Consider the following 20,307-nt stretch of genomic DNA (forward strand, 5'->3'; position numbering starts at 1 on the left):
CCAGAATACGCCATCCAACAGAGAAGACCCCCTCCCAAGGCTGTTTACAAAACACTGGGCTGAACGTCATAGATAATCTAAACAATTTTGGCATTTTCTTGCAGAGCAAGATTAATCGACATAATTTGGTTTCCTTTGACTATAAGCATCAATAGCAATGTATGATGTCACCATCTTTATTCCAGTTTATCAATCTTCAAGGCCTAGGAAACCTGTGCTGGACTGAACTACAAGCTAAAATGAACCTTTCATTCTATAAAAGACAGAGTCATAAGTAGGCAGAATCAACCCATGCTTTTATTTTCATTGCATATAAAAATTTCATATGAAGGTATTGATGTACAGTACTATCCCCATGGGCTGTAAGAGAGGCTAAGAAACCACTAAAAGAATCATCATTTGTAATGCTCACACACAATTTACCACTCTGAAAACATATCCAAAGAAATAAAATTTAAAACAACTAAACAGTAAGGATTTTTTTTTCTTTTTTCTTTTTTTTTTTTTTTGTAACCATAGTGTCCCCTTTGTACTGTTTAAAACAAAAGTAATCAAATTCCTTTGGGCCAGGGCTGCTAAAATCTACAGTTTGTGTCAATAAAATAAAACAAAATAAAATAAAAAGAGGCTCATTTTTCCTAGAAAAAAGAATCTCTCCTTTGACGAAGTCACATGTCCTGAGGGCTGGGCAGCAGTGGAGGGAGTTTTCCACATCATCTACCGGCATTTTTCATAGACTTTGGGTGCTGGTCATTGCACAAGTTTAAATTTAAGAATTCTAAAGCAATGTAAGTTTTGCAGAAACATTCTAGAGAATAATGAGTCCATTGTGCTGAGTGAATTTGCGTCATATAAAATTTTGTGTTCCAATATATGGATTTACATATATAAGGAATTTTGGTTGCTCTCAGCTGAAGAAAAATTTCAGGGTTACAAAAATGACCTTTTTCATATTATATATTAACTTTACATGAGCGGAAGCCAAGGAATAAATTACTATATAGCACATGTGACCTATGACTCTAGTTTTAAATCAAGTTCAATTGCTCATGTGCTCTAGAAGCCAAAAAAGACTTTTTATAATCAGTGCGCAAGAATATATTTTCCTAGTAGTGTTTGGAAATTAAAAAAAAATAATCAAGTGTAACTAACTGAAGTAGCTCAGTATCTGATAGGGAAAACTACTATGATATATGCCATACTGCTTCATGGCAAAAAGTACTTAAGGACTTATATCTCAAAAGGGTCTCAGAATGTTCCAGAGGTTGTCTGTGGTTCTATAAAATTCAGCCATTGCTGGAAATCCAATTGATTCAGAGATCAGAAGTAAAATGCCCAGCCCTAGCCCCATCATGACCTCACTTTCAAATGCAGCAAAACAGAAGAAAATATTGGTTAAAGTTAAGGCACAGCCCTGGGACCAAAGACCTGCAGCTATGTTTTTTTAAATTTTATATATCTTTACGTATTTTATAGTTTTCTTGAATCTTCCATAAACAAGCTCTAAGGTGACAAGACTATTTTATAGGAGAAAAGAAAATGTACAAGGAGTATGTATACACACCATTCATTCTCTCACCAAGAGTTTCCAAATATATCAACACCATCCCATCCCAGGATGATGTTTTAATAAGAACTGATAATTTACAATTAACGTTACAGTATGTACATTACAATAAATACATGGTTGTAAACAGACAAACAAGACTGTATTACAGGTAAGGTCATTTGGTGAGAAAAAAATGCATGGCACAAAAAATAAATAATGCATTCAAAAATTATCATTAAAGCTTTCTGTAAAATCCACTTCATTCAAGTTTTTTTCCTTGTCTGCAATTTGTTCTATCTACATTATTTTCTTGTGAATTTTAAGTGACATAAAAGAAAATAAAGTTAAAACAGCATTATTGTGTTTAGTAACTTGCAAGCTGAAATGTACTGGTTTTATGCAAACTTGGACATTTTCTTCCCCATACAGTACCCAGATATTGCATTTTCTTATGGCATTGTAGGAAATGTAAAGCCACTTACAAAAGGATGTTCTTTTTAAAGCAGTGTATAATTCTGAAGCACACTTTGGCGAGAGAGGAGGAGAGAGACAGAGAGAAGGGAGAGAAAAACAGATCAGACAGTGCATTAGTCCCTGTCTTTTGGATAATATGCCTTTTCTACAATTTGATTGTCCATCAGTGGATATCTTCACAACATGTGACCATTAAAAACCAACAAATTGAGAAAAAAAAAAAAAAACAGCCTCTCTTTTTTAGTGCAGTTATAAACCTCTTCAGGTCTGGATTTGTTTGTGACATATTGCTGCTTTAATTTTTTTTTCATTATTAAGATACTAGGCACTCTGTGGGGAAAACACCAAGTATTGGGGCGGGGGGGGGAGGGGAGACTATTTTGGAAAAAGGAATAAACCCTAGATTCTTTGCCTTCTTTTCTAGACCTCCATCAGGGACAAATAAAATTAAAATGGAAACAAGTTTCCACGTGTTCTTGTGAGACCACTTGCCAAACAAAGGACTTTATTTGAAAGATTACTGTCTGATTTTTATAGGGGGATTTGGGTGGAAATCTGATAATTAGGCAAGTCCTATGCTGTGCTCTATGTAAAAGCCTAAGCTAGATAATATTTTAATCAACGTTTCTAAGCATCAGTGGATTTCAGGGGATTAAAAGAGTACCTTCAGCTCGGGTCATTTCCCTGGCTGGTGACTTAGCGGTTAGTCCTCAGAAGGCTCCTTGAGGCATCCACAACATGTTTTTCAGGGTTACAATTTCATTAACTGTTTTATTTATTTTCCATTTGGCCAGATGGTCCTCTAGCCTCTTGAGTTCTTGGATATCACTGTGAAAAATGATTATTTGGGTTCCAAATTCTTTACGGAGAAGGTGAACATTTTATTAAGAGGTGAAATGGGAAGAGAGTCCAAACTAAATAAATGCCCCAAGATGCCAATTGAAGGTAAACACTGGGAATCAATCTCTAAAATTATTATACAGTTCCTGATGCCAAATTCAGTCAAGAGTTATCTAATTTTTGATTAAGGCAGAACCTTCTTACCCAACCCAGTATTTTAAAATGGCATTATTTTGCCAAACCTCCGGTGCCAGGGCATCGATATACTGACTTTCTGTCAGTATATTTAAACTTCTCCTCCACCAGACATACTTATGGATCAAAGACAACTGATAAAGCAAGTCCCACATGTTACGTGTCTGTCCATTAAGGAAGAGTCATTGCTTCACTTAAAATCACTTCTCAAGAATATTCCTCCTAGAGTTCTTAACCCCATGATGAAATCATAGAAACGAAAGAGCATTCACTGTACTGGTGTTCATTAATATATTCTGCTAATATTATTAAAAATTGTCTAGCTAGCTGTTAACGTCTCTTTGTAAATCAAGAGTAAAAGCTAGTCATTACATATGACCTAATGGCAGAAAAGAATGCTAACGCTAACTTGACTACCTGTTCTTTGCATCAATCAGAATGGTGGTGATAGAGCTGATAAGACCACAGGTAGTAAATGTGGACAGAGGTTCAAACACACACTAAATAATGAAGCAGCACAAGGGGAAAAAGTTTTTCTTACTATGACTGACGGTGAAAACAATAAAAATGAGCATGAAACGTGAGGGTTATTACAAAGACATGCACTTGTGAAATGAGGGTCTATCAATACAGCAAAAGTTATCAGAAGATACTAAGTAGGAAAATATCTAAAAAAGACTGTCCATTTTAGCTACTGGCTATTTATATATCTCTCACTTGCTTCAGACAACATCAACTGATGACTGAGTGTCCATGAGGTTTGAGACATGTTGGACAGAATGCACATCAAAGTATTACTGAACAAGTATTCACTTTGCACACGGTGAAGAGAAATGTCAGTGGGGGGCAACTTTGCGTGTCTGAAAAGAGTGAAACAAAAAGCGAGTAAATGAAGACCTACAAAGAGGGTTTCCTGCAACATAAAGTCAATTGTTGTTTTTAAAATATGGAAGTCATTGGTATATAAAACAATGGATCACTACAAATCAGTTAATTGCTATGAAGTCTAAGGTGCAAGTAAAATTTGTAAATTAGATTTATCCAGTGTAGCACAGATTTGCACTGAAAACTTGCAAGTTACTCCTTAGAAAAAAATAACCAGTGGCAGATGAAGTTCGGAACGTAGTTTTTTAAATATAATACCTCAATACATTTAATAATAAAAGTAAGCTCTACAAAAAATCTGTTTTACATATCATACAAAACGTAGAGGTCAGTGCAGCTCACTGAACCACACTATTCAGTCATGTATCAGGAAGACTTGAAATTAGAAAATTATGCAATTTCTGTGGCTCATCTTCTTCCTGGCAACAGATTTACACTGTGTCCTCTTCCAGACCCATTGGTTGCCTCACCCATTAGTTCACTCCGTCCATGTAATGCCTTCTTTCCGCTGGAAATATTGCAAACAAATAAAAAGAAAAGAAACCCCAAATCATATCTGCTTTTGGGCTGCCTGATGAGCCACACTCCCTAGAAAACACTTTGGAGTGGATTTTCTCTGCTTGGTCAGCTCTGCTGAGCTGAAATCCCGTGAAGATGCTGTTCCGAAGATGTCCCCCTCTTTCTGATGACACGGAGGTGAAAAAACTGGTGACGGTATTCCTGAGCGCCAGACTGAGCCGTCAAGGTCAGTTTTGTTCCACAAACGTCCTGGCAGATGACAGTGAGGTGTGACTATGGTTGTGGCATGTGACATGCACTTTGGAAACAACTTCTCTACTTAAAAACAAAAAACACAAGGGAAGGTGTGGAGGTCTCTGCGGTGTTACGTGTCGGGGGAGGGATCTTCAATGCCGCAGGCCTCCGGCTGGCTCTCCTCCTCCTCTCCCACCGCTTCCTCCTCCACCTGCTCGTCCAGGGGGATTTCGGTGGACTCCGAGTCTTGAGTGCAGAGCGTCTTGGAGTCACTGCAGCTGGTGTCTTCTTCCACTTGGCTCCCGCTATCCTTTTCCGTATCTGACTCGCCATCTTCCTCCAAAGTCAGTTCAAACTGGAACTTCTCCGTTTGACCCTGTCGGCCCTCCTCCTGGTCATCAGGTGCTGGGGACGGGCTCTGAGGAATTGTGCTCTGGTACCACTCACGATTGTCCTCCAAAGTGTCCAAAATGTCCTGGGCATCAGGATGGACCAGGTCTGCCCACGTCTCCCAGAGAGGATGAACAATATAGTCTATGAAGCCCACCTGGTTAAAAAAAAAAAAATCCAGTTCAAGTACAGGACTTGGGACTAAAATGATATAAAAGGTTAAGAAGATCCTGCAAATACATCTAAGTTATGTATTAAATTTATGTAAATGTTTGTAATATGACACATATAGTTATATATGATATCTATAGTTACACTAAGATATACAAACTATGGTATGTTTTTCAAATATAAATTGAACTGCAGACTACTAACCTTAGTTTGGTAGAACTGTCACTACTTTAGGTAGCAGACCATATAAAAATGTTGTTACTAGCTGGTGAAAGACACCTGTTAGAACTCTGAGTCCAAGAGTATGTATGTATATAAAAAGCCTCCACTTGTTTACATGGCAAAGATGGCTTGGGGGCTTGGACTTTATGGTAGCATAGCCAATTTACAGGAGAGTCCAGGTTAACTGAAATAATGCCATGTACTCTACACAGATTCACAGAATTTGATTCACCTATGAACTGAGACCACTGAAGTAATTCTACATATAAGAATACACTATATTAATATAGTTATGATAAGTGAATACAAGGCCCTATGAATATATATTTGACTATAAGAATATAAATCCTAAGAATCAAAAAATGTTTTTGGCTTGCAAACATTAAGGGGAAATTGAACTTGTCAAAAAGAAAGAAAACCCGATAAAATGCTGGGGAGGTACACACAAAGTGACCAAATGTTCCAGCTACAGCTGTGTCCTCTCTGAGGCATCACCTGTGATTTTTCCACAGACGCATTGTGCTTGTCACACATGGGGCTTATCTCCATGCCCCGCTCCCTTTCTCGGTCTCCCTGGCGGAAGAACTCCTCCATTATGCGGTCTGTCCACTGGCGGTACAGCTGGAGTGGCTTGGTTGGGTTGCTCAGGTCAGCACAATGCACCATGTTCTGAAGGACCTAGAACAGAGCAACGCATTCTCCATTTAGCACCTACTCCTTTTTTTCACTAGAAATACACATCGGGTGACTGTGACACTTAAAAATACATGTAGTGTCAGATTCATTCCAGACAACTCGACCATGATGTGTCTGTGTGCGGTTCACACTTGTATTAATAGTTCCAAATCATGCCACTTCTAGCACATCTAAGGATCATAAGAGGAACTGTTTAAGTGCACGATGGATTAAATTCAGAGCTGCTTCAGTGGTGGGTTTTTTTTAAAAATGTCACGTCTTTTTTTTTGTTTTGTTTTTTTTAATGCATTTCCACTGGAAAAGGACAATAAGATTTTATCTGGTTAATTTTCAGGATTAATAACTTGCCAACAGTAGCCGCTAGGGTGCTGTGGAGGTGCGGGTTGGATCCCTGGCCTAGCACAGTGGGTTAAGGATCTGGTGTGGCTGCAGCTGTGGCTCAGATTCAATCCTTGGCCTTGAAACTTCTATATGGTACAGGTGTGGTCATAAAATTAAAACAAAATAATGTAGATAAAAATCTTTTAACTACTAAAGTTGTAAGTTGGAAGAAGGGAGACCTAAATCTTATCTAAACTAGACACACAGACACATGCGTACACACACACATACACAGAGCCAATTCAAATGCTTTACCTGAATCCTATCAGAATAATTATCAAGAAGAAGAACTCCAGAACTTGTCACTTTCTTAGTTTCAACCATGGTTTTCAAATCAGCCAGTAGATTCATGTGCTTTGACATGTCTGTTGCAAGTACCTTTTAAAAGACAAAGAGTATTTTAACAAGTAAAAAAAAAAGGTCCAGAGGGAAAAAGTCAGAATTCTGCATGTGAAAATATCATGGAGAGCGTGAGAAGAAACGGAGAACCACTATGTCATCTAACAGGAGTGTGAGGGGATCCCTTACTACTCCTTGGGGCAGAATCTTTTCCCCTTTGCTATCAAGTTTCCTGGAAGCCCAGATAAACATGTGTAAGCTACAGAAACAGGCACTGGCAATCACCTTCATGGTGATGAAAAGGGATATTTCCACAGATAAGGCATCACCTTGCATTTTGATGTTTTCTATTCCTTGGTCTAGAAAGTGGACTGGACTCTGACTGGCTGATTCAAGGTTGTGCACAGAATATTCAGAAACAGAATATTCTTGTTAATTTTCTGCTTATCTAAGACAGATACTCCCTGATTTTCTTTGTATGTACAAGGCTTAACAGACTATATTTTTGATCACCAGAGAATTCCCCGTGTCTCATAATCCCTGTGAAAAATATGCACAGAGAAAGGGCTAATGTCATGGATGTTTTCTACAGGGCGTTTCTGCTGAGATTTTTTTCCATTTTTTTTCAGTGGAAAAAAATCCATTTTTTTGCCAGTCCCCTCTGCTTCTGTTAGTCATCTCTGACTGCCACCAGACAGAGGAGTTCAGAAAATAAACCAAGAATGAAGGTAAGCTGTCATTATTCTTAGCACCAGACTGTAGAAATGAAGCATCACTATCATGGCAGGGCCAGCCTCTGAGACATAAAGGGCAGCAATAACTTGAAATAGACAGTTCATTTTACCTGATACTCATGGCATTCTTATTTTAAAAAAAAACAAAAAAACAATAACCAATAACCAAGCATCACAAGTATCTTTTTTTGCTTTTGTCCGTTAACTTACAATGTCAATGACCATCTTCCTTAATGATTGTCTTTGCTTTTTGGTCAAGTTCTGGAAAATGTCACAGTTTTCTTCCTGAAGCAATTTAAAGCCTACGGCTAAATGATGGTTCTCCAGGACAGAAGAATCATTGTACATCAAGGCAAGTTCAGAGTCTTGAAAGAAAGACAAGAGACAGGAGGTTAATTAGCAAAGTCATTAGTTCTCAGTTTATCTTATTCTTCATATTCTAAGATATTTGCTTTGGGGAAGCAATTTCCCTTAAACCTCTCTGCTACTGTTCCCAATATACAACCCCCAGGAGAGAATCTACTAGTTCATGTAACTGTAGTAAGAGCTCTGGAATCTTGGCAGTGGATTCTAATACTCCTGACACATGGCAAGCCAGTTCATTTTGTGGCTTCAACTTTCTTGTTCTAAAGGGAAAGAAGAGTTCAATTTGATTATCTTGAACCTTCTCTCCAGCTCTGCCATAAGCAGCTCCATAAGCTGAGCAGGACACATTATTCCTAACATTTGCAACATGTCTAGGTCACAAGGACACCTGATAACTGTGGACTAACTACCCAACTTTTTTTTTTTTTTTTTTTTTGCTTTTTATGGCCACACCTGTGGCATATGGAAGTTCCCAGGCTAAGGGTTGAATTGGAGCTGCAGCTGCTGGCCTATACCACAGCCACAGCAATGCAGAATCAGAGCTGTATCTGAAACCCACACCACAGTTAAGGCAATGCCGGATCCTTAATCCACTGAGTGAGGCAGGGATTGAACCTGCATCCTCATGGATACTGGATGGGTTTGTTACCATTTAACCAGCCACAACAGGAACTCCTGCCTAACATTATATAGAATGTAAAGACCATATGACTTAGAATTATTTGTACCCCAGCAGGGTACAAGAACAGTTTGGAATGACAGATCTGTTCATGCTCTTACTTATTTTCCGTCACAGTACAGCTTCAAAAGTCAAAGCTATTTTCATTTTTCCATTTCTTTTTCTAAGGATCTGGGCAGTCACTATACACATGTATACTGCCCATCCCACCTGCACGCTCACAGCTTCACACAGACGGGTGTTTAGCTGCCTACTTAACTTGATGATCAAGATTCTGCTGATCCCTCACAACTGTCCTGGACCTGTAGACTTTAGGCAATGAGAAATCCTGCCTCCTTCCTAGTTCCTGTAAATAGAAGCTTCAGATCTATAAGATAGTCATTAAAAAAAAAATTTGGTGCATTACTCTGTTTCCACTTGAGTCACTATAAAGACTAAAAGCACATGTATTTGATCTTTTTCTCACATGTGAAAAATATATATTCTTTTCTAAGAAAGAAATACCCAATATTACCCAATGACTATTTTAAAGAAGCTAGGAAGGAGAAGTTCAAGACATTTTTTGACTGAAATCTTGTGATTTTAGGTTTATACAGAAAAATAACATTCTATGTATAACCCACAAAGAACTATGGAAAGCTTATTTTAAAAGATTAGTGAGGAAGTTCTCTTGTGGTGCAGCTGTGGCATGGGCTGCAGTGGCAGCGCAGGTGCGATCCCTGGCTGGGGAATGTCCACATGCCATGGGTATGGCCAAAAAATGAGATTAGTGAAATAAACTATGTGTACTGGTCAGCGGGTCCAGCTCCACCAAAGGACAGTGAAATGGCTCTGCTCTTGGACATCAGAAGTCATGTGCTTTGAACACACAACGAATGTGGTCAATGTGTAAGAAAATCTCTCTGCCACAAACGTAGGCCTCTTTGCTCTAAACAGAAAGCATTTGTTTTCCAAGAAAAATTTAATGCTACATATAATCTGACACTGCTTTGTTTCAGAAAATAATGCTGTGATGCTAAATGCCTTAAGATAAATATCCCCTAACATGTGTTATATTCAAAACTGTATGATGCTATTCAAATTTTGTGAGTCTATTTACATGGTATTATCCTTGAAAAATACTTATACAGCTTCTTACCTGGAATTTCAACTTCTTTAAATCCTATTCAGAGTCCCTCATTTCCCCAAATCATTTATAAAAGCTGAACCGACTCTGACAGGTAAAAATGATAGCTGCCTTCAAAACTTCCAGCATGTATATGATGAGTATATATGTCATTAGCATCAAATCATTTGGTTTCTAAAACTAATGTAAGTGGAACGATTAATGGAAACTATCATCACAACTAAGAAGCAGAGGGGTATTTGGCCTGGGAACCAGCCAGGTGAGTCCCGCAGTGCCCCTCTGCCAGAGCGAGCCATGTACCCTCCTTAAAATAGGACAGGAGAACTCCCAACTACAAGTTTACAATTGTGATGATCAGAAGTCTTTATTACAACAGAGATTCAACCTTCAGCTTCAGACAAGCTGACAGTGACAGCTCCATGGTAAAGGCTCAGTGTGTGCTATTCTGTGCCACTGATGCTAAATCAAGCCACAAAAGAAAGAGAAAACACACATTTAATGTCTATAAAAAGGGTTTACTACAAGCTAAAAATAATCACATAATTTGGAAAGAGTATTTCATAAAGCTATTTATTACAAGTTTGCACCCTGTTAGATGGATTTCTTTATAGCACAAATGTGAAGTTAAAACTGACTTGTGTTACTGGCCACTAAGCCTCTTCTGAGTCCCGAAATAAAATGTGTGCAGGCTTGACCCCTAGTCCAAAGCTCACTAAGGCAGTAATTCTCATAAGGCCCTGGGGCTCTGATCAACCCTGGGATAACTTTCATCTCCCAGGTGACAATGCTGATTCTTTTTCTCAGGGATAACACAGCCTCATCACAGCCACGCCTCAGGACACCAGTAATTCAAAGCTGCTCTGGAACTGCTGACCCCCCGTGTTGCTGAGGTCCCCCCGGCAAGGAGATCTGCACAACAGCAATGACTAACAACACGGGTAACAACAACTTAGCAGGGCTAGTTATCCCCCCACCTCAGGCAGGTCACCAGCAAAATGACCTTCAACAGAACCCTTGACCACTGTCCTCGATGTATGATCACCCCTCATCCCCTCCATTTCTCCATCATCTATCCTCAGTGGCTCTCAAACTAGCTTCACCTGTGGACTGAGGTCTTACGTACTTAAACTTCAGACTCTATGGGATACGTGGATAACAGCCTTCTCACGCCCCATAGCAGTCTAGCTCTAGTTGTAGCTGCGCCATCACACTCATTTGCAACAGTGGTGTAGCCAGATTTAAAGGGTGAATTTAAATATAGCCTTGCTTTGAGAGATTTAGCCCAGATCATTTGGATTATTTATCTATTTTTATATTTTTAAAAGCCTCTAGACTACCCTATAACAAAATACACTTTATTGACTCATTCATAGATAGGAGGATTGGGAAAGTCATAGATTTCCAAAAATGTGTGGATAGTTAATAGCTTTTAGAAGTCTGGTTTATGAACTTATAAATCTAGGATTAGACAGGCTAATATTCCATATTTCAGCTACTTTATGAGACCCTATAATGGGAGTCTACAAAACATTACTACATGTTGACATGTAAATATTAATACACATCAGATGCAGCTACATGAGTTTACATTATATCATTGATTAGGGTAGACTGTGCCCTTTCTTCAAAGAACAGTAAGGTCATATGGTAAAATGAACACTGGCAATTTTTTTTTTTTTGTCTTTTGTCTTTTTTAGGGCCGCACTCACGGCACATGGAGGTTCCCAGGCTAGGGGTCTAATCAGAGCTACCGTTGCCGCAACCACAGCAACACAGGATCCAAGCTGCGTCTGGAACCTATACAACAGCTCATGGCAACATCAGATTCTTAACCCACTGAACAAGGCCAGGGATGGAACCTGCAACCCCATGGTTCCCAGTTGGTTCCATTGTGCCACAACGGGAACTCTAACACTGGCAAGTTTTTATTATCCTAGGTTAATTCATTATTTTGATTCTTATGTATGTCTTGAAATATTCTTAATTTTATAGATTTTTAACAAATACATATAAATTTTGTTTTAGTTTTTGTCATTAGGAAGATATGAATTTTTTTTTCTTTCTATGTTAATAAGACCAAAATTCAAACTTATGTGTTTCATTACATCCTCTTATGTATAATATTGTATGTTCCTTTATTATAACATTAGACTAGGAACAGAGAGCAAATTAAAACAACTGATAATAAAGTCACTGTCTTCAAGTACTCAAGAAAAATGAGGACTGACTCTATTACTTTTTCTTGCGGACCCTCTAAGGGCACAGGAGAAAGTCAAAAGAGAAGTTCCTATTGTCCTCCGTAGGAGATTTAACACGGAAAGTTGCAGCCTCTGAAGAGGATTAAATAACGACCTATATAAAATGAGGAACTTAACATTAATTCTGATAACTTATTTTATCCAAGACATTCAAGGGCAGTAGTACTATCTAAGTCTTTCTGCAAACTTTCACTTCTGATTTCCCTTTTCTACTAACATGGTCATGTATTATTTCTAGAGATGTACTGGAATGCATGTTTTTCAAACATCATATACTTCATGTGATAGAACAATTTTTAGAGCTACACTACATTAACATTCACCATCATATGTGAAAACATATATTTACAAGTCTCAAAAGAACATTACGACTGTAGAAACAAGTTTTATAAAGACCTTCAGTCATCCTAAAATGTCCAAAATCTTTTTGTGCAAAAATAACCTCCACTTACTTGTATTGATCAGAAACTGATTGGAGACACCAGGGTGATCCACATCATGTATTGCACTGGCAAAAATTGCTGCAAGAATCTCCAAATCTGTAAACACAGCCTGAAAAAAAAAATCAGATAGTGCAGATAACATTACTATTCTATAATAATACGGATTAAAGGTATATACAAGTGGGAAAACTACTTCCAAGAATTTGATGGAAAACAAAATGAAGCTCCAAAAAATAGTATCATAATGTGTCAGAAAGGGAGACTTTTAGATAATGAGCTATTCATGGGTGTTTTAAGTGTAATCTTACAGGAAATATTTTATCTGATTTTACTATAACTCATGATCAAACCTTCTCCACTGGTTATATTGTTTTAAAATGTTATAAAAGGAGTGTCTGGAAGTTTTTAATAGAAAAAAATAGCTTATTTTAAACGTACAAAAGGATCTTCTGAAAATGTGCATAAAATTAATAACAGAAGCAATTAATTTTCTTTTCTACCATTTAAACAAGGGACTTCAACCTCAGCAAAAGTGACATTTGGGGCCAGATAATTCTTTGCTGTGGGAGGCTATCCAGTGTATTATTTTAGCAGGATCCCTGGCCTCTACCAGATGCCAGCAACATGTAGCCCTGAGTTGCGACAGCCAAAAATGTCTCCACATGTTGCCAAATATCCCTGAGGAAAAGGGGGAGTAGGAGTAAAAGGGGAAAATTTACCCCCAGTTGAGAACCTCTCACTCAAACGGTTACGTATTAACACAAATTTATAATGCAACAAACTGAATGATAAACATATCAGCAAAAGAGAATTGCTCCCCCGAACAATTAAGGAAATCAAATTGCTTTCATAAACACTGGATGGAACAACTTCATAGGGTTGGGTAATATGAAAGATTTGTTTCTTTCTAATAAGTTCTTTGAAGACTATCAATGCACTGAAGCTACTTTATAAAATAATCATCTTTGAACTATAAATGAAAAAGTCATCAGACTAAATTCCAAAAAACCCTAAACTAAACAAAATTGAATAATCCAGATGTACTTTATGGAATGTCTACTAGATCATTTTCAAAAAAGCAGAATGATAAACAGATGAATCCCTAAATTTCTAATCAATTATCCTGGACAAAATTCATCAAAGACTCAACTGTTTATCACAGTGACTCAATTAATATTTTCCCACGATAACTCAATAACATTTCCAGTGAAGCCAATTATTGTTTGCCCTGCATACCCTTTGGCATACAAGGTGAAGAAACCATTATGAGTGGCAAGTTAGAAAACAGATTTACCTCCAAAGCAGGTGTAGATAACAGCACATGTGTTGACTGGACGACGTCCGCAGCATGAATATTATTGTGGTAGGCCACATCAGCATGGTAATGATCTTCCAGGGTCATAAGGTATGTAATTAAAGTGTCTACTGGAATTTTAAATGTTTTTAACAGATCACGTTCCTGCAGGAAAAGAAATCCTCTTAACATTCTGTCCTTATGTAAAATATTTTCCATGCAGTATGTGAACAACAACAACAAAGTCACTCCCAGTGTCGCCTTCGGATGACCCAGATATGGGAACAGCACTCTGTCAGTGTCTAGTGAGGCCAATGAAAACCTCTGGGATGATCCAGGGACTTCAGGGACAGAAGCAGAGGTGAGTTGTCCTCCTGAGCCCAACAATGCTTTTTCCAAGACATACAGTGTTAGGAATGAGCTACCAACTATCAAAGTGTCTGAGTCCTGAGATCGTGAAGGCAGCTTCAGTCCAGCACCACTGACTTGGCCACTGGATCAAAAAGAGTGAAACAGGACATTCTTTCTAGGACTGCAGCTACCCTTCCAGTCCCAGGGTATCTACAGCCTCAACTTCTCACGTGAGTCCTAACCCTGAGCTGGGGCACAAACTCAACAAGAGTGAGAAAGTGATTTGAAGGAGAGAAAAGTACAGAAGATGGTGACCTAATAAACGACATCTGAAGGTTGGTCAGCAAGGGGTTTATTCCATTTTTAAAGTTAGCTCTCCATTCTCTAGCCAGGCAGGGTCACATGGATGATTTTTAAACCATTATTTTAACAAACTGCTTCAATTTGCCCACATCCCATCTTTTGCATAAATAGAAAAAATAACATGATTTATTCATGTTTTACCACGAATAAGAAAAAGGAATCCAAGTAGGTAAAAAGGGTGTGTAGTGAAAAAGATAAAATGCATGCATGCGTAATTCGCAGACTAGATATTATGTTACCAACTAAAAGAGGTGATGGGACTTAAGCTCGTTACCTGAAAAATGGTGTGCATGATAACAGTCAAAGGCCGGTTACCAGACAGCTCTGCTATTCTGAAAACATGAAGACCCCATTTGTTCACATCTTCTAGCTCCTAGAGTTAAGAAAAGACAGAACAAATCTGAATGCAGAAGTAGAACATGAAACAAAGAACACAGTCATTTAAAAATGACTGACTTTAACGAAAAGTTTGTTAGGGAGCTTCTGTCATGGTTCAGTGGTTAATGAATCTGACTAGGAACCATAAGGTTGTGGGTTCAATCCCTGGCCTCGCTCAGTGGGTTAAGGATCCGGTGTTGTGGTGAGCCGTGGAGTAGGTCGCAGATTTGGCTTGGATCCCATGTTGCTGTGGCTGTGGCGTAGGCTGGAGGCAACAGCTCTGTACTTGTACCCCTAGCCTGGGAACCTCCATACGCCACGAGTGCGGCCCTAGAAAAGACACACACACACACACACACACACACACACACACACACACACAGTTTGTTAGATTTAAAAAAAAAATGACTCATTTTTAAATGTAACAGATGCACTATGTACATACAGGTAAACTTTAGGCAAATTCATTTAACCATTAAAAGCTGAATGGCTTAACCTTATGCCTCTGACAATATAACATATTTACATATTTGAAATATGGGTGTCAAAGCATTTCTTCAACAGTTAAAACCCAGTTGCAAAAACTTTACTATACTTTTAAAAGAATTTTAATTGTTTAAAGTCAAACAATCAAATGTAGATGCAAAAATAAAGGACACCAGGAGTTCCCTACTGGCCTAGCAGTTAAGGATCCAGCATTGTTTCTGGGGTGGCATGGGTGTGATGCCTGGCCCAGCCCAGTGGGTTAAGGATCCAGCATTGCTGCAACTGTGGCATAGGTCATAGCTGCTGCTTAGATTCAATATGCTGCCAGGGCAGCCTCCCAACAAAGAAAAAGGACACTAAACCATCTGCCTAAATCCACATTTTAATAAAACTCAAATCAGAGTTTCCGTCGTGGCTCAGTGATTGACGAATCTGACTAGGAACCATGAGGTTGGGGGTTCGGTCCCTGGCCTTGCTCCGTGGGTTAAGGATCCTGTGTTGCCGTGAGCTGTGGTGTAGGTTGCAGATGTGGCTTGGATCTCGAGTTGCTGTGGCTCTGGTGCAGGCTGGCGGCTACAGCTCCGATTTGACCCCTAGCCTGAGAGCCTCCATATGCCGTGGGAGCGGCCCAAGAAATGGCAAAAGAGACAACAAAGTAAAAATAAAACTCAAATAATTAAAAAATTTTTATAAAGCGCTTTCCTGACTTAAAAAAAAAAACCCACAAATTAATGAATTTCTGCATCTATTTCAAAGAGAAGGAATCAAAGTTTGCTGCACATTTCTGATATCTGAAATCATCTTACCTTGGCAAGGACGTCTTCTTGTTCAGTTTTGACCCCAAACCTCGGGATGCTTGAATTAGTCAAACTGGAGCTGTGCATCAACTTCTTGACCCCACTGATCTGAGACATTGGCCTTTTCTTTTTCTCCTTTTCCTTCTGAGTTGGAGAAGGAATTTCCACTTCATGCTGCTTATCTTAAAAATTTAGAAAAATGTTGTACATTTACTATTAATTTTACCTGGTTTTTAAGCAAATCATAACATGTGTAACTGGGCAATTTAAATTGATCATTATATGTTCTAAGAAATCTTTCCAAGTAAAACTCCTTTTAAAGAAGGTATTTATAATCAGAGGTGGACTTGATACAATCACACACAAAATTAAGCAAATAATCCCAACACAATATAATTAACACCAAATATATTCAGTGATCATGTCTTTGAATGTCCCGATACAATTTTTTGAGAAACGTGATAGCAAACTTGAAGAAAGGTAAAACACATTGGTTATGTCCACTGTTCAGTAATTTCATTAGTGGCAGGACAACTGCTTTTGCCAAGTTAAGAACTCCAGTTTTAATACCTACTTTGAAATGATAGAAACTTCACACACAAATATAAAAACAGCAGTGTGTGAACCTAAGAGCTTACTGAAATGGGGAGCATACACAGCCTATCTGAAAGACTTAGATCACTCCTACCAGTTTACATTTTCTATACAAGGCAAAATGACTGCACAGTCTAACAAGGTCTTCTGTGGAGCACAGAGAATCTCCAATACTATCTCAAACAATATTTTGTGAATAATCAGATTCACAAAAGCTAAACGTTGTTTTCCAATGAGACACACTATGTCTCAGTACACTCACCCACTATTTCAAGGCAGTGAGTTCCTTTAGCTCATCCTTGCACATAGTGTGTGTTCAACATGTGTCTGTTTAGTGAATGTGCTAATGAGATATTACAGCAGTTTTGTTTTGAAAGTAAATTAAGATCAAGGATATGTTCAAATTATTGACTTTCTCTTAATGTATTTTCTTTCTGTGGGTGGAAGGTGGGGTGGTGGCATCCCAGTACACCAGCCCAGCTATTATCCTCAAGCTTTGCTTTAGCAATTGTGTTGTATTTACTGCCTCTCTAGTTTACCAGGCATGCTGCCCATTAGGTTATCAACTTATTGAGTTTAGGGACCATTTCTAATTGATCACTAAATACCTAGTACCCAGCAATGGCTGGCATTTAGCAAGAATTAACTGAATGCATGAAGAGATTTCTCTATAAAATATATTTTACAGTTGAGTTGGAAAGATGGGCCATATGCAACTTTAATTCAGAGAATCCCTAAAATCCTGAATAAAACTAAAAGATAAAAAAACTTTGATACCTTAGGTTCTAAAGCTTTGAGGCTCAAACTATTAATATGATGAAGGAAAACAAATGGAATTCCTAACTCTGATTTACAAAATAGCTTTGCACCCCGATCTACTTCCAGAAACAAACAACTCAAAAGAAAATTTGCAAATTGCTTTTAAGTTGTTATTCTCACCTAAGAACGTGTTTGATATATATTCTGACACTTGATTTCCAGACCGACTCATTTCAGAGAGATGGGTGAGCTCCCGATTAAGCATCCTTTTAAACTGAAAAACAGAAAGATAAAATGAAACAATAGAAGAGGAAAGTTTAAGTGAAATAACATATGCACATGTTAAGATACAGAAAACATGCCAAAGAAATTTTAACCTTTTCTGACACATTAGATCAGTGCCGTCTAACAGAACTTTCTACAAGGATGAAAAAAATTCTGTAATTTCTGCTCCATTATAGTAGCCACTAGACACACATGTGGCTGTCAAGCACTTGAAATGTGGCTAATGCAAATGAGGAACTGAATCCTGAATTTTATTGGATTTTAACTTAAACTTCAGTAGTCACATGTAGCTTGGGGCTACTACATTGGATAGCACAGATTTACTCAAGGAGAACATTAATTAAGGGGGGAGGCATACAAAATAACATGTACTATTAGTATTTAGAGAAGAGAAAAAAGGCTAACTTATAAATACACAAAAGGGTTTGTCACACAATAAAATATGGTATGTTTTTATCAATTAATCTGTCATTAGGAAAAACAAATATGTATACTGGTTAGAGGTTAAAATGTAGTCTCTTTTTCCAAAAGTAAAACTAAATAGATTGGAGCACTCTCCAAGAATTATGGGGAAAATATTTGAATAGCGACTATATAATGTTTCCTTTTTTAAAGTTTTTTCTAAGTAGGGATTTTCTGGTTCTCAGCATCCATTTCCCTGGGTCTCATAAATACAACTGAAAATTGATCTGTTCAATTGAAACTTCACTGCTTCACCATTTATTTTACTGGTGCCCTGGGGCCTATTTTATTCAAAGAAATGTATCTCCCCCCCTCCAGAATTTATCTACCACCATCCCACAGCATTGTCAAAATCCAGAATTCTCAACAATGTTGAGATGTTACACTTTCCCATCCACTAAATGCTTCTTAATATATCTCCCTTTGACTCCCAAATCAACCCAAATAGACCTTCTAATATATCTTAATATTTCTCTTAACATCCATAAACATACTTTTTCTACACATAGAGCAACTATTAGATAACTGATGCAAAAAAATTACATTTTAGTGTAATATTTAGTAGCCTTTAAAATTTTGAATTTCACCAGAAATACTCATTTAAGTCTAGGGGAAAGAGAGTAGCAAGTTCATTATTTAGCCATGTCTGAAATGTAATTCTAACTCAGTATTTAATTAGTTTATCATAATTTTTAAAAAATCTTGATTGTCTGCAGAATTCATACCAAGGTGTTCTGACTCAAGATAATTTGTCAAACAGCTTCCAGAGTTAATCTTACTGATCATCTAGATAAGGTATAAGAATTTGTCACTGTAAAGCACTGAGGGTGATCAACAAAAAATTTCCTGTTGGACATAAGAAATGCTTATTAGCATTCTATAGCCCAAACTGAAGAATTATAACCAACAGAGATGCCTCTGGTTGTTTAATTACAGGTTAAAGGAGCTTATTCTCAAACTCAAGAATGCAAAGTTCACTTCCTCTGCGTATTTTTTAATAACTTGCTCTGATCATAAAATGCACATGTGATATAGAAAATCTAGAAAGCTATATAGAAAAATTGGATCTCTACTAATAACCATGCATAATTACCTGTATTTCCATATAAGCCTTTTTTTTTCCATTTGTATATCTACATTTATTGAAGTAGAGTTGACTTACTATTCTATGACTTTCAGGTGTGCAACATAGACATTCAATATTTTTATAGATTCTGCACCACACAAAGTTATTATAATATTATTGACTATATTCTCTATGTTGCACATTATATCCCATGGTATATACATACAGTGGAATAGTACTCAGCCCTAAAAAAGAATGGACTCTTGCCATCTGTGACAACATGGACAGACATGGAGGGTACTAAGTGAAGTAAGTCTTACAGAAAAAGGGTACTAAGTTAAGTAAGTCTTACAGAGAAAGACAAATACTGTATGTTTTCACTTATATGTGGTATCTAAAAAACAAAACAAATGATCAAATATAATAAGATAAATGCACTGATACAGAAAAACTAGTAGCTGCCATAGTAGGAGGTGTAAGGGACAGGCAAAATAGGAGACAGTACAAACAACCAGTTATAAAATAAATAAGTCACAGGGATGTATGTATATTTTAAAAACTAGCATCACACACTCTACAAAACATCGGTTGATGCTTATTTCACTAAGCATTATATATTATGATCTGCTGGGGAAAAAAATGAAAATTTGGAACCTTCCAAGAATGTTTATGAAGACATTTCCAACAGTGTTCAAAACATTTTCTAATTTTTATACAGTTATATTTTCTTTAGTAAATTACAGGCTACCACCCATGAATGCATTAGATCATTTAACTCGTACTGGCCCATGGCAGGTGTTTAACATTATTTGAGTTCTTTCTCTCAGTTTCCTGGGCCTTTCATAGTGATAGATGATTTTTATCATTGCAGGACAAATGTATAGAAGATCTAACTATAGTTATATCCACACAAATATATAGCTAAATATCTAGCTCCCCTAACACCACCCCCAAAATAATTTAGGGTATTA

At 37.5% G+C, this 20,307-nt stretch overlaps 1 protein-coding gene across 26 annotated transcripts in view; it reads right to left on the reverse strand.

The window, feature by feature from the left end:
- PDE4D (phosphodiesterase 4D) overlaps positions 276 to 20,307 on the reverse strand; it is a 1,509,235-nt gene continuing 1,489,203 nt past the window's right edge. For all 26 annotated transcript variants that reach the window (XM_021076868.1, XM_021076867.1, XM_021076869.1 and 23 more), the window contains 9 exons: positions 17,704 to 17,797; positions 16,180 to 16,352; positions 14,784 to 14,882; positions 13,796 to 13,960; positions 12,511 to 12,610; positions 7,840 to 7,994; positions 6,812 to 6,934; positions 5,975 to 6,157; positions 276 to 5,243 (listed from right to left, as the gene is read on the reverse strand). In XM_021076868.1, the coding sequence (XP_020932527.1) occupies positions 4,827 to 5,243; positions 5,975 to 6,157; positions 6,812 to 6,934; positions 7,840 to 7,994; positions 12,511 to 12,610; positions 13,796 to 13,960; positions 14,784 to 14,882; positions 16,180 to 16,352; positions 17,704 to 17,797 (1,509 nt within the window). In that variant the 3' untranslated portion in view covers positions 276 to 4,826. The remainder of the gene's footprint in view (positions 5,244 to 5,974; positions 6,158 to 6,811; positions 6,935 to 7,839; positions 7,995 to 12,510; positions 12,611 to 13,795; positions 13,961 to 14,783; positions 14,883 to 16,179; positions 16,353 to 17,703; positions 17,798 to 20,307) is intronic.

The sequence above is a fragment of the Sus scrofa genome, chromosome 16 (genome assembly GCF_000003025.6).
Source record: "Sus scrofa isolate TJ Tabasco breed Duroc chromosome 16, Sscrofa11.1, whole genome shotgun sequence".
Taxonomy (NCBI): domain Eukaryota; kingdom Metazoa; phylum Chordata; class Mammalia; order Artiodactyla; family Suidae; genus Sus; species Sus scrofa.